The sequence below is a fragment of the Neovison vison genome, chromosome 1, assembly GCF_020171115.1.
Source record: "Neovison vison isolate M4711 chromosome 1, ASM_NN_V1, whole genome shotgun sequence".
In the NCBI taxonomy this organism is placed as follows: Eukaryota; Metazoa; Chordata; class Mammalia; order Carnivora; family Mustelidae; genus Neogale; species Neogale vison.
In genome coordinates, this window is record NC_058091.1 from 14,000,763 (window position 1) to 14,012,577 (window position 11,815).

The 11,815-nt window shown below is 34.3% G+C and overlaps 1 protein-coding gene across 2 annotated transcripts; it reads right to left on the reverse strand.

Annotated features, from left to right (window-relative positions):
* Positions 1–1,354: 1,354 nt before the first annotated feature.
* Positions 1,355–10,594, reverse strand: LOC122897635 (vasoactive intestinal peptide). 2 transcript variants are annotated; one of them, XM_044236074.1, is made up of 7 exons: positions 10,398–10,594; positions 9,055–9,169; positions 7,144–7,266; positions 6,206–6,310; positions 5,120–5,251; positions 3,967–4,052; positions 1,355–2,203 (listed from the first exon to the last, which is right to left on the reverse strand). In XM_044236074.1, the coding sequence occupies exons 2-6, from the start codon at positions 9,159–9,161 to the stop codon at positions 4,010–4,012; spliced, it is 510 nt and encodes a 169-aa protein (XP_044092009.1). In that variant the 5' UTR covers positions 9,162–9,169; positions 10,398–10,594; the 3' UTR covers positions 1,355–2,203; positions 3,967–4,009. The 2 variants fall into 2 exon arrangements, with proteins under 2 accessions (XP_044092009.1, XP_044091932.1); XM_044235997.1 differs by having other exon boundaries at positions 3,967–4,055.
* Between the last annotated feature and the right edge of the window lie 1,221 nt (positions 10,595–11,815).

The window sequence follows — 11,815 nt, forward strand, 5'->3', positions numbered from 1 at the left end:
CTTCACCATATTCCCAACACAGGAGCCAGAATGATTCTGTTAAAGTGCAGTTCAGATAGTATCGCACCACTGTCTGAAACACTGTCACATCTCCTCATCTCATTGCTAAGTCTTTATTGTAGCCTGCGGGGGCCCCATGAGGTCATTGGAAATCTCCATGATCTCATGTCCTATTCTTCCCAGTCCAGCTCACACTGCTCGGGCCACACTGGCTTCCTTACTGTCCAGATATGCCAGGATTTTCCCCTCACTTGCACCTGCTGTTTTCTCTGTCCAGAACACTCATCTCTCAGATATCTAAATTACACATCAGATTCATTTGATCAATATTTCGTGAAGGAATAGTGACTAAATTAAAAAGACTTACATTAATAAGATAAAATTAAAACTCTTTAGATACATACTTGAATTACATTACAATTATGTCCCCATTGGATCTTTACAAGCAAGTAACAACTAGAAGTTTCTGGTTTTCACTGTAAATGCTTTGCACAGAAAGTTCACTCAACAAATAGTTAATGATTAGTGGAATCAGAAATGAGCAAAAGATACAGTTATTCCAATTCACTAAAATTCTTTCAACTGCTTTGCATTTACTGGTGGTTCTAGACTAGACTTCCCTTATATAGGCGTTTGTTCTAATTGTAGCAAATGAACCTGAACAAAATTTGTCTTATGATGAGAATGATTCCTCATTAATGGTTAGGGTCTATTGACTCTCACTTCCTTCATCATTTCTCTAGGGCTTTTGGTAAGCATTTAAGATCCATAGCCCAAGATTAAAAAAAAAAAAAAATCCTGCAGAAGTCTCTTCTTTCCTTGTTTTATATTACCAGAACCCCAGTTTTTAGGAGGGCACATGATTATCCAGAAAAAAACAAAAACAAAAACATTTTCTGGCCTGTTTTCCAAATGACTCTGATCATAAAACTATGTTCTAGTGAAAGAGATCATTAGCATAAAATATCAGTTAAAAGAGAACCTACATGCACTCTTTGTACCTGTTTTGTTTTTTTTTGTTTTTTTTTTTTTCCTATGCTCTTTCTTCCATCCTACTGCCTAGGATGCATAGATGATGGCTGGAACTCCAGCTACAATTTTGGATCATGAGAAGAGGTTTAGTTTCCTGAAGGCTTCATGGAACAATACCTTCAAACTAACCCATGATATTTCCTTTCTTCCATTATGTGAGAAAGAAATTTCTCTCATATTTGAGTCATTGTGATTTTAGAACTTACACAGAATCAAATATAGTCCTACCTCAAACATCACAAAGACCATCTAATGACTGCCTTGGGAGCTAAAACGAGTTACTGCTGCATCACTTAACAGAATCAAAACAATAGAAAGTGTCTGGAATGATAATCAAAGTTCTTTATTTTCTCTATTTAATTTCCTACAGTCCTTTTGGAAAAATAGTCATGTCTCCAAATATACTTTCACTGAAGGAAGCTGATGACCAAAGCATTATTTGAGTAATTATGGAAAAAAAATTTATTACAGAAAAACAAAGTTTCCATTCAGTTTACATCTTACACATACTTCACACAAGCAAAAAGGAAAGGTCGGATGTCAGAAACAGAGACCATTACCTTTCACTGATACACCACAACAGAAGAGAGCCTTCGGCTAATAAGAGATCTGAATGGGAGAGACTAAATCTTATTCAAAATAAATGATGCCTAAAAATGTGAAAATAAATACCACTTCCTGAAAATCTGTTTCAAAGAATGTCTTTCTATCTTTGTTTTTGGTTTTCTCTTAGACATTTTGCAGTTTACTGAACACAGCATTCTAGCTGCTTAACATTCAAATTTAGACTCACTGATTATGTGCTCCACACGTCTGAATAGTTAAGTATGCTCTATAAATAAACACATCACTTGTGTTCTATTACTACTTGCCCCAAAAGCCTCACATAATTGGAATTAACCTAGTATTTACTTATCACTAAATATATTTTTGTTGGAAAGGATACACAGCATATGAAATTACAGGATTTTTTTGAGTTAAAGACAAGTTTTAGAACGCTCAAATAATACTTACAATGTAAACATCACAGTTATTACATTAGGATAAAGTAAATCACAACATTCACAACACAATATATTTTATTTGGTTTTGATATTGAAGTTGTTTTCTTGAATTACACATGTAGAACTCAAAATATAATTACTCCGCCTATCCTTTTCCTTCACGAATTCTGAAAAAGAAAAAAATGATGTTTTAAGCATGAAAATATTTTTATTTACAGCATCTTAGTTTCATTCACTCATCCACTCATTTTATCACATCCTTTACCCTTTGTGAACAGCCTGTCATGCTCTGGGATATCAGAAAAGTATCTTCCAAAGGACTCATTGTCAGAAAGAAACTGACATATGAAGAGGTGCTTTAATTTGTCATTATAATTACCCACTTGTAATTTTCACCCATGGTTGACACACAGGATTTCCCATTAAAAGAATCTGTCCAAAATTACCCATTCGGAAAAGAAAAGAAGGGAGGATGGACTCTCGTAAATGATCTTACAGCTTACAAAAGACAGAACAATTAATCCTCCTTTATATTTTGGTTCCTCTTGTATTTCTTAAGTAAATGAAACAAGCTTCTTCTTGTAAACGTTTTCAGGAAGATGTATGTGACTTTTCTTCTTTGCGCAAAGGGACTTGTTTCTCTGAAATACCTGTACATGATAAGGAGGGGGCCAGTGCAGGACCTTGAACGTGTCTCTCAGTGGACAAAAGCACCAAATCAGGCAGGTGTCTTCTCAGACACTGCTCATGCTTGATGACTCTCACAAACACCCGAGCTTTCTGCGCCAGGAATTTCATAAAGACCATGGATTGTCTGCAGTCTGAGTGTGGGTCTAGTTTAGTCTCCTTGACTTAGTCAGAGGTTATACGGAGTCCAGCCTAACTTGAGGTTTCACAAATAAAGTAGTATTGTAACACTGACTCCCATTCATTTTACATATTATCTGTGGCTGCTTTCCTGCTACAAGACCGAGTTTGAGTAGTTGTAACAGAAACTGTATAACTCACAAAGCCAAAAATATTTATTCAGTAGCCCTTTACAGAAAAAATTAACCAACCTCTGATACAATAATGACATAAAATTTCATTAGGCACTGGATAAATATTATAAATATATTTATATATAATGTATATTATATAAATGTGTATGTATAATATATAAATGTATAATGTATTATATAAATAAATATATTTTATGAGCTAATGTAAACATTATTGTAACCCAGGAAAGAATTATGTCTTGTATCCATATATACATAAACAACTGGGAAAACAAGCTTATCACTTAACAAAGAAAAAAGCCTACCTGTTCTTTCTCTATTCAAAAAGTATTTGAAATATAAAGACTATTGGATCATAGCACCTACACTCACTTTGTAGGTACAAGAAGCTACATTTAACTTTGCTGCATGAAGCTTGCTATGGTTCAAGGAATACAAATAAACGCAGAGTGCCTTGGTGTTTTCATAATAACGAACCATACTGCAGTTTGGTCACATTTCCCTGTACTTAAATTAAATGAAGTGCTAACAGTCATTCATGGGGCTAAACCTTAAAATATTAAAAGCAGCATGGCTCAAGTCTCAAGAAAAATCCAGTTTTTCCCATTATCGTGAGTAAGATTCCTCTGTTTTACATCTCAACAGAAGGTTAGAAATAAGTCTGAGTAAACTAGGAGTACTATTCAGGTGGCAAACTGTTGGCCCATTGTGAGCTTTCTCTTTTTTTTTTGCTATCAGAGCACTGCATAAATCATTTTCAGCTCTACTGAAAGAAAGAAGATAGAAGTGCCAGATAGAAGTGTCTTTTTCCATGAGGCCTCATTGTGAGACCCCTAAGCTGTTTTTTATCAAGTGACTCTCACCTATTGAAATAATTAGATGTCTGCTCTAAGAATAAAATAAGAATAAGAATGCATAGATATACTCACCACTGGTTAGTTGTCAGCAGCTTTGCTTCAAAGAGCTTTTCCATTATTTTTCTAGCTCTTCGGGAAAGTCAGGTGATTCTCCCTCACTGCTGCAGACCAGAAAAAGAAAAGTGTGAATGTGAAGGTTCTTCGCTGAGAAAGCTTCCAGGGAACTGATGATGTGTGACTTTCGCTGCTCTCTTTTGCTCTATAAAGTGCCCTGAGGACTAACCAATTGTCTTTGAGGTTAATTATTACCTAAGATTATCCTCAATCATAAAGTGTCTCAAATTATATTTACAGAATTATAATCTAGTGGGCAAAGTCATTCATCTTGTCTGATCTTGCCTAAACAAGTTTGTTCTTAATACCATCTAAACAAAAATAATTGGGATAAAAAGAGAGAGCATCCCACTTCCTACTAATTATAATAAGTAATTATATACTTATTGTGTAGTACATACTTCCTACTTATTGTAATCCAACACTTATTCACCGTAGAGAAGCATGGGTCTTACAGAATCTTGGAATACAAAAGAACTTATGGCTTAATTTGGTAAAATAAAGTTATTGTGTATGCATACGAAGGGAGTTCCATATGGTATCAATTGCTAATTGACAGTATTTAACATGTTTAATAAACCAGCACTTCCTAGGGTACCTGGCTGGCTCAGTCAGTTTCTGCTCACGTCCTGATCTCTGAGTGGTGAGATCGAACCCCATGACAGGCTCTGGGCTCAGCACGGAGTCTGCTTGAGACTCTTTTCCTCTCCCTCTGCCCCTCTCCCTGCATGCGCCTGCACACACACACACACACACACTCTCTCTTTCTCTAAAATTAAAACCTTAAAAAAAATGAGCACTTCTGATAAAACCTGTTCCCAGATTCAGAGTAGATGTCTCTACAGTCTCATTTTCCACAGTACAATCTAGTGGGGAAGCTCCTAAAAAAATACCAATACCTAGGTACTAATTTTCTAGCAGTTGGTTTTGGGTAAGGCACACATCAGGATTTTAAGAAATTCTCCAGGGTAGTCTAATGTAAGCCAAGGTTGAACATTACTGCTTCACAGACTAAAGATCGTGAGATAGAGAGATAAATGTCTTCATATGGAGCTTCTATTTCTGAACTCATGTATAATTTCCCATTTTAGCAAGTTCTCTGTCCCTTTACCTCCTCTTCCCATTCAGAATTGAGTTCAAGTATTTCTTCACAGCCATCTGCTTTCGGAGGCGGGTATAGTTGTCGGTGAAGACAGCATCAGAGTGCCGTTTGATCGGTCCCCGGTCTTCTGAGAGGCTATTGCTAACGAACGCAAGTGAAAGGAAACCAAAGTGTTTGAACAAGAAATTATAAACATGCCAAAGTTTCAATTGTCTTGGAGTCAGAATTCCAGTGCCCAGTCCTTTTCTCTTATAAAAAGACTAAAAGATAATATCTAAACCCAAGTATAGGAGAGCAAGGAATAATCCAGCACATTCTGGCACTTGCTGAGAGTCTAAATACACATTCTGTACTAACTGAGAAACTAATTTTTCAAAGAAAAATGGGGGAATACTTGAACTTGTGTTCTGCCCCACCGGGAGGAAATTTTCTATAAAAATACATTCTTTACAAGCTTTGCCATCCTGAATAGTACCATCTAAATATTCAGCCATTGGCCATTTAAAGAAAGAATGTCTAATGCTTGGTTGGATCAGGAATTTAAAAACAAATACGGTAATAAATATTAAAATTTGCTTCAGGGACCCCAGGAGGCTCAGTCGGTTAGGCGACTTCGGCTCAGGTCGTGATCCCAGGACAGAGTCCCGCATCGGGCTCCTTCCTCAGCAGGGAGTCTGCTTCTCTCTCTGCCTCTGCCTGCCCCTCTGCCTGCTTGTGCTCTCTCTCTCTCTCTCTGTGTCAAATAAATAAATAAAATCTTTTAAAAAATAAAATAAAATTTGCTTTAGTTTATACTATGCCTTTTTTTTTACTGTTTCTAGATTTGATTACAGATTTATAAATGATTGCTGCTTAAGAAGAATAAGTACATCGGTGAGCAGTAGGCCATCACTAAAAAGTTGATTTCCTAGTCCATGGGCCTGGTATATTTTATTGAAGAATCTAAATTATTTTTCAACTAAACTGCACATCATCAAGGCTTCTCAGGTTTGAGCCAAATAAGGAAATTGTTAACAGTAAAAAAATTAATAATAATAAATAACTTGTAGATTAAGTAATCATAATCTGTTTGATAAAATAATAAATTCTCTTTACCCAACTCGCTTTCCAATAAGGGACTCAAGGTATTTTTTGGCAGAAAGCTGACCCAAGAGTCTGCTGAAGTCACTGGTGAAAACTCCATCAGCATGTCTGGTATTCCTAAAAGAAGGAGGAGGGACAGCCATTATTTTGTAAATGGTTTCCTAAAATATTATTTTGCCTCGTTAAACAAGAAAGAAACGTATCAGCTACTTGAAAGCTTCTTGTGAAAATGTAAGTCTAAAAGAAAGTTTCTTGACAACTTAATAAAACATATTTTCTAGTCACTTATATTGGGAGATGTATTTCTCACACAAAACTTTAAAGAATTTAAAGAATTTAAATTTTTAGAAGTCTATCTCAATATTAGGTAATGCTTTCTGATAGAGACTCTAAAACTAATTCTCCAATAAATATTGATGTAATTCTCCAATAAATATTGATGGAAAAATAATATATTAAAATTGGTTTCTCTTTATTTATTTATGGTGCTTTGTTTCTTCTATGCCAAATAAAGATACATACAAGGAGAAACTATCCTGAATGTTAGCAAAAACTTTATTAAACTTTTTGCTCTTTCTCCTGCCAAAATATTCGGAAACAAAATCTCTTAAGGGAGAGAGGCCCTTAGGGAGGGTCAGCCAACTTTCCTATCCAAATCAGGGATTTTTATACTTTGTTTCAGTATATAACTGCTCTGTCTATACTTTTAGGTTGCTCTAGAGAAATGGTTCTGTGCAAAGGAAGGACTTTTTGATCCTAGCTTGTTACACCCTCTCTACGTGATAATCAGGTATAGCTGCTAGAGCTTCAATAAATTAGGCTGAATGAAGCAAAGGAGCATGGAAACCTGTAGTATTGTACTGTAAGAGTAGTTTCACAGTAACACAAATTATGACGTTTCTATTTCAAAAATAAATTTTCTAAAATAAAATCAATGAAAACATACTCACCTGGATACATCGTAATAGGGTGTGTCATTCTCAGCCAATGCATTTTGCAAGATGTCTGTGTCTACTTTTAATGAAACTTGATCAGGTTCATTTGCTTCTTCAAGTGGTATTCTGTCATCCAACCTGTTAGGAAAACATATAGTAGAGGTATAATCTATTCCTTTCTCAGAAGATAGTGTTTATGGTTTTACAGCCATTGGAAATAAGATGATATTCTGAGAAGAATTACCCGTTCACAATATATGGATAGCATAGTTAGTTTTACTCGCTTCTATATTCTACTTAGAGAATAAATAGGGAAATTTTTTATTATCCCATAAAATAGATGCCATACAACTTTTACAAGGTGTATGTAACAAACATAAGGGTTACTTAGATCAATCCTATCAGTGCATTCAGCAAAGTACACTTTGTTAGCAATATCTTCACTTTGCAAAGTTATTCACAGGTAGAAATATTTTGTACAAAACAGAAACTTCAAAAAATTTTAAATGTCCAATATAAAAACTGGGAGCAATTCATGTATTTTTTGGTGTTTAGTATCATTTGTCAAACATTTGTCAAGAGGCAGATATTAACTGCTTTTCTTTATTTAGGTCTGTATATTTAATCCAAAGATTCACCTTAGTGTGATATATTTCTCTGTATTAATCAAGTACAAAGAATCTCTCCATCTCTGAGTAGTTACTCAAGTTCAATAAATTTTGTAGGGTCTTCTTATTTCTAATTTATTTATTAATACAATTTTAGTGAGGGATGCACAATGCTTTACTGAGTGACTAAGAATAGTCATGCTTATACATGGAATATGACTATATTTTTGAGTGCATGCACATTTTAAACACCAGCACACTATTAAAATTATGAGTGTGTCTATTTTGTCTATTTTGACTATTAGAGTAAACCTCCAAGGAGTGCATCAGCTTCTGGGTACTTGTGCATCTTTTGATGATGTAGTAGTTGGTAGAAGCAACAAGCAGCCCTCTTTGTATAAAGCCTAGCAATCAATGCAAACTTCAACACTCTTGTGATTGTTGTGATTTATGATATAATCATTCAGATCAGATCATTCTGTGTAGTTATAAAGCAACATAAGATCTGGCTTTAAGCAGATTTCACAAATGCTAAGAACTAAGAGATTATTCAGTATTATCCATAACTGGAAAGACAATATGAAACTACTGTAGTTTTCATTTACTGTTCACTTCTTTAAGATAAATTTATTTTATTTCAGATAAAGTTTTTAAAAAGAGTTGTGTTATAATTTTTGAATTTGAGATATGAAATGCAACACAGAGAACAGTGAAACTAAGAATTTAGGGTTGAAACCAAGTATATTAAAATTCACTGACTGGGGGAGGGTATCTCAGTAGATCAGTTATTCCACAATTTATGATATTGGCAAATTGATTGTGGCTAGATAGGTAGATCTGTCCAGCATGATGGAATATATGTTTCACTAATTAGCCACTAACCTTAAGATTATTTAAGATTATTTACTTATTTAGTTAAGATTATTTACTGATTGATCTTGAAAATGAACTATAATGAGGCAGGCAACTAAACATCTATTTTTTTCTATCAGAAACTGAACTGAACAGAGATGATAATGGATAAAAGCTTATTTCTTATCTAAAACTGGTTTTGAATGAAAAGAAAATCAAATCCTTCCTCCTCCCTGTTTGGAAATGTGTCCACCTATCCTTACAACTAGTCATTGACACTCTCACTCATGCTCTGGGAATGAACCCCAAGATACAGAATAGTCTGATGTTCAAAAACCTTGCTTACCACGTCAACCAAAAAATTTAAATAAATAATACGAACTTAAAAATTTGAATTGTCAAAAATAATGTATAGAGAATTACCATATACATAAAAAAAGGAATGTTCAACTGTCTGGATAATTACCTCAGAACAGAGGGTGCTCCAAAGAGAGGCCATGCCAATGTATGAGAGAAGAGCATGCTGGCAAGTGTTAGCAGCAAAAGTAGCTGGGACTTACTTCTGGTTTCCATCTTTGTACCTTGAAAGAGAGAGAATCACATCAGCTTTCCAGCCAAGGATATCACCAGCAAAGTAATTCTGAGTGTCTAGTAGTAATTTCTGAAGGCTCTTACAGGGTTAGCAAAAAGTAATTCTATCTTATAAAAAGAGTTAAACTGCAATATAATTAACTTTTAAATCAAGAAGTTTGTTGTTTTGTTTTGTTTCTTTGGTGACAGCTGCTTGAATAAAAATTAGGGTCCTTTTCAACTGCTGCCTGTCTCTCACTAGGCACTTAGTGCAGCCAAGTATATGTGGAATGCCATACTTTCATAGTGCTGGAAGTATCCATGGGAATAATCTTCTTGTAACAGAGTTGTAGCACGCATGCTTGGTATCTCTTCTAACTAAAGAAACAGTTTGTCTTTCTGGTGTCTAATTAATATAACACTGGAGTATCATCTATTTAATAACGTGGGTCTATATATGCGTGTGTGTGTGTGTATGTATATCTATATATACATACCCATATCAGTATAAAAATTGTACATACATTTCTTTTTCCCTTTTTAACTATAGAGATTATTAGGAATTTATTTTCTTATGCCCAGGTTTGAACAAGCTTAACTTAATAGTAAAAATTAATACCAAAAATTATTAAACTACATATTATCATTGAAATAATTTTTACCACAAAAAGAAAAATATATTAAAAATAATGTTTGTGCTTTTTTACATCTAATCCACTTACAGATTTCATTTCTAAATAGTTCATAGATAGAAACTTAGAATTTAAGCTTTGTTTTTCTTGCTGTGTACAAAAATCACAGCATTTAGACCTAAAGAAGAAAATGAATGCTTCCTTGGTTCATATAACTAACCTATGAAATAGAAAGAACAGCACTTAAAAAAAAAAGGGTTAAAACTTCAGTTAGAAATGAATATAATAGGCAAAAACAAAACCCCAAAAATAAAAACAAAAACCCACAGCCTACTTTAATACATTTTTAAAGAGACAGTATTGAGTCAAGTATTGAGCAAGCAGGGCAAAGCATCTTCCAACCAAAAGAATTCAGAAAATCCACAAATATATAAGAAGTTAAGCATTTCTACACTTACCAGGTGACTACAGAAAATTGTTTTTTGTTGTTGTAAAGGAAGAACACTGTAAAATTCTTTTCAAGAGAGAGAAATAGTCAATATACCCTGAGAAAATTTTCAAAGTAGGAGGAGGGGACAAAAAGAAGAAAGGTAAAGTTTTTACTCACCTTGCCAAGTAGTGTTTTCCGGAGCTTTCCGTATAGAAGGAGAATATTGGAGCTGTCTTAGGTGCTGAAGTCTGATGAGGCCAAGAAAGGCACCACCAGTTCTCTGCCCTCAGAGCTGAACCAGAACTTGGTACTGGCTATGGGTTGGCTATTATTGCCAGCAACTGCTTTTCACTCTACCCTGACCAGCATTTCAAAGCCCATCATTTTATAGGGCTTACACTTAGGGCTGAGCAATCACAAAGCTCTCTGAAAGACGTCACAGTAGTACTCCCACAGGATGAATAAGGCTTGAGTTTTTATTAAATTGTCATTATGTCTGATTTATTTAAATTTATAGTGAGTAACTTCAAGATGTAAGATATAAAGAGGAAATTTACTTGTCTTTAAATAAACAACAACAACAAAAATGTACAAAGCTTAATGTGAAATGTTTTAATCTTTAATTAGTAGGAATGAAATTAGAGAATGATTACTATTGTAGCTAGGGCCACAGGGGTTCCTTCAGAAAGTAAGAGTTTTATGGGCAGAAAAGGATACAGAAAAAAACACACACTTATTTTCATTATGCCTAAAAAATGTATAAATCTCCTTTATTACAAAGTTTCAATTCTAAAGCCTTTTAAAATGTTTTATGCTATTCATGTAAATCCTGATTTAGTCTTTCTTGAGATCTACTCTAATTTTAAAAGCATCTAGAAATAATTTCCCATTTCTTTATTATTACATTTCTTTTGTGTTGAAACTATTCCCAAGACAAAAGTTTCAGAAATGCTCTAAGATAGTATAATATACACACTTGTGTAAAGTCACAATGGTACTGCTATTTCACATTTGCACAAAATATCATAATTCCCAGAGCACTTTCACATCTACAACTCAAATGATCCAAAAAATAAACTACCAGACTGTATATATCAAGGGATTCAATTTTTCTTCCTTTGTAAAGGAAATTTTCAACTTTTGTATAGATCCTTGCACTATACAGAATTATTCTCTTTCTCCCCTCTACCCCTGAATACACACCTACACCCACACCAGCGTTTTGAACATTTCCAGCTTAGTTTGTTGACAGGCTTCAAAGAACTAGTTGGAAAGCATCTGTGGAGTACTTTGATAAATACTCAATTTCTGTTTGTGGGGATTTTAATTTAAATTAGACGAGCATATATTCAGTCAGAGTTTCAGGTAAAAATACAGCCACATGAACAACTTTGTGGACAACAAAGTAAAATGACATCTTTCCCATAATTTTTAAAAATTTCCAGTGTGTATATCCTTTTACATTTTTGTTCCTAAGTTCCTCAAGGGAGAAAGACTCTAAAGCCCCCTTTCTTTCTTCTACTTTAAAATTTTAGTATCTGTCGGCTTCATTCAAAGCCAGAATGATCCAGGAAAAGAATATCCTGCTATGCTTC

Coding starts and splice junctions, on each gene's coding strand:
- LOC122897635 (XM_044235997.1), bottom strand. CDS start 9,161: ATGGAAACCAGAAGTAAGTCCCAGCTACTTTTGCTGCTAACACTTGCC. Junction 7,267..9,054: donor GGAGCACCCTCTGTTCTGAG/GTAATTATCCAG, acceptor TTTTCCTAACAG/GTTGGATGACAGAATACCAC. Junction 6,311..7,143: donor CCCTATTACGATGTATCCAG/GTGAGTATGTTT, acceptor TCCTTCTTTTAG/GAATACCAGACATGCTGATG.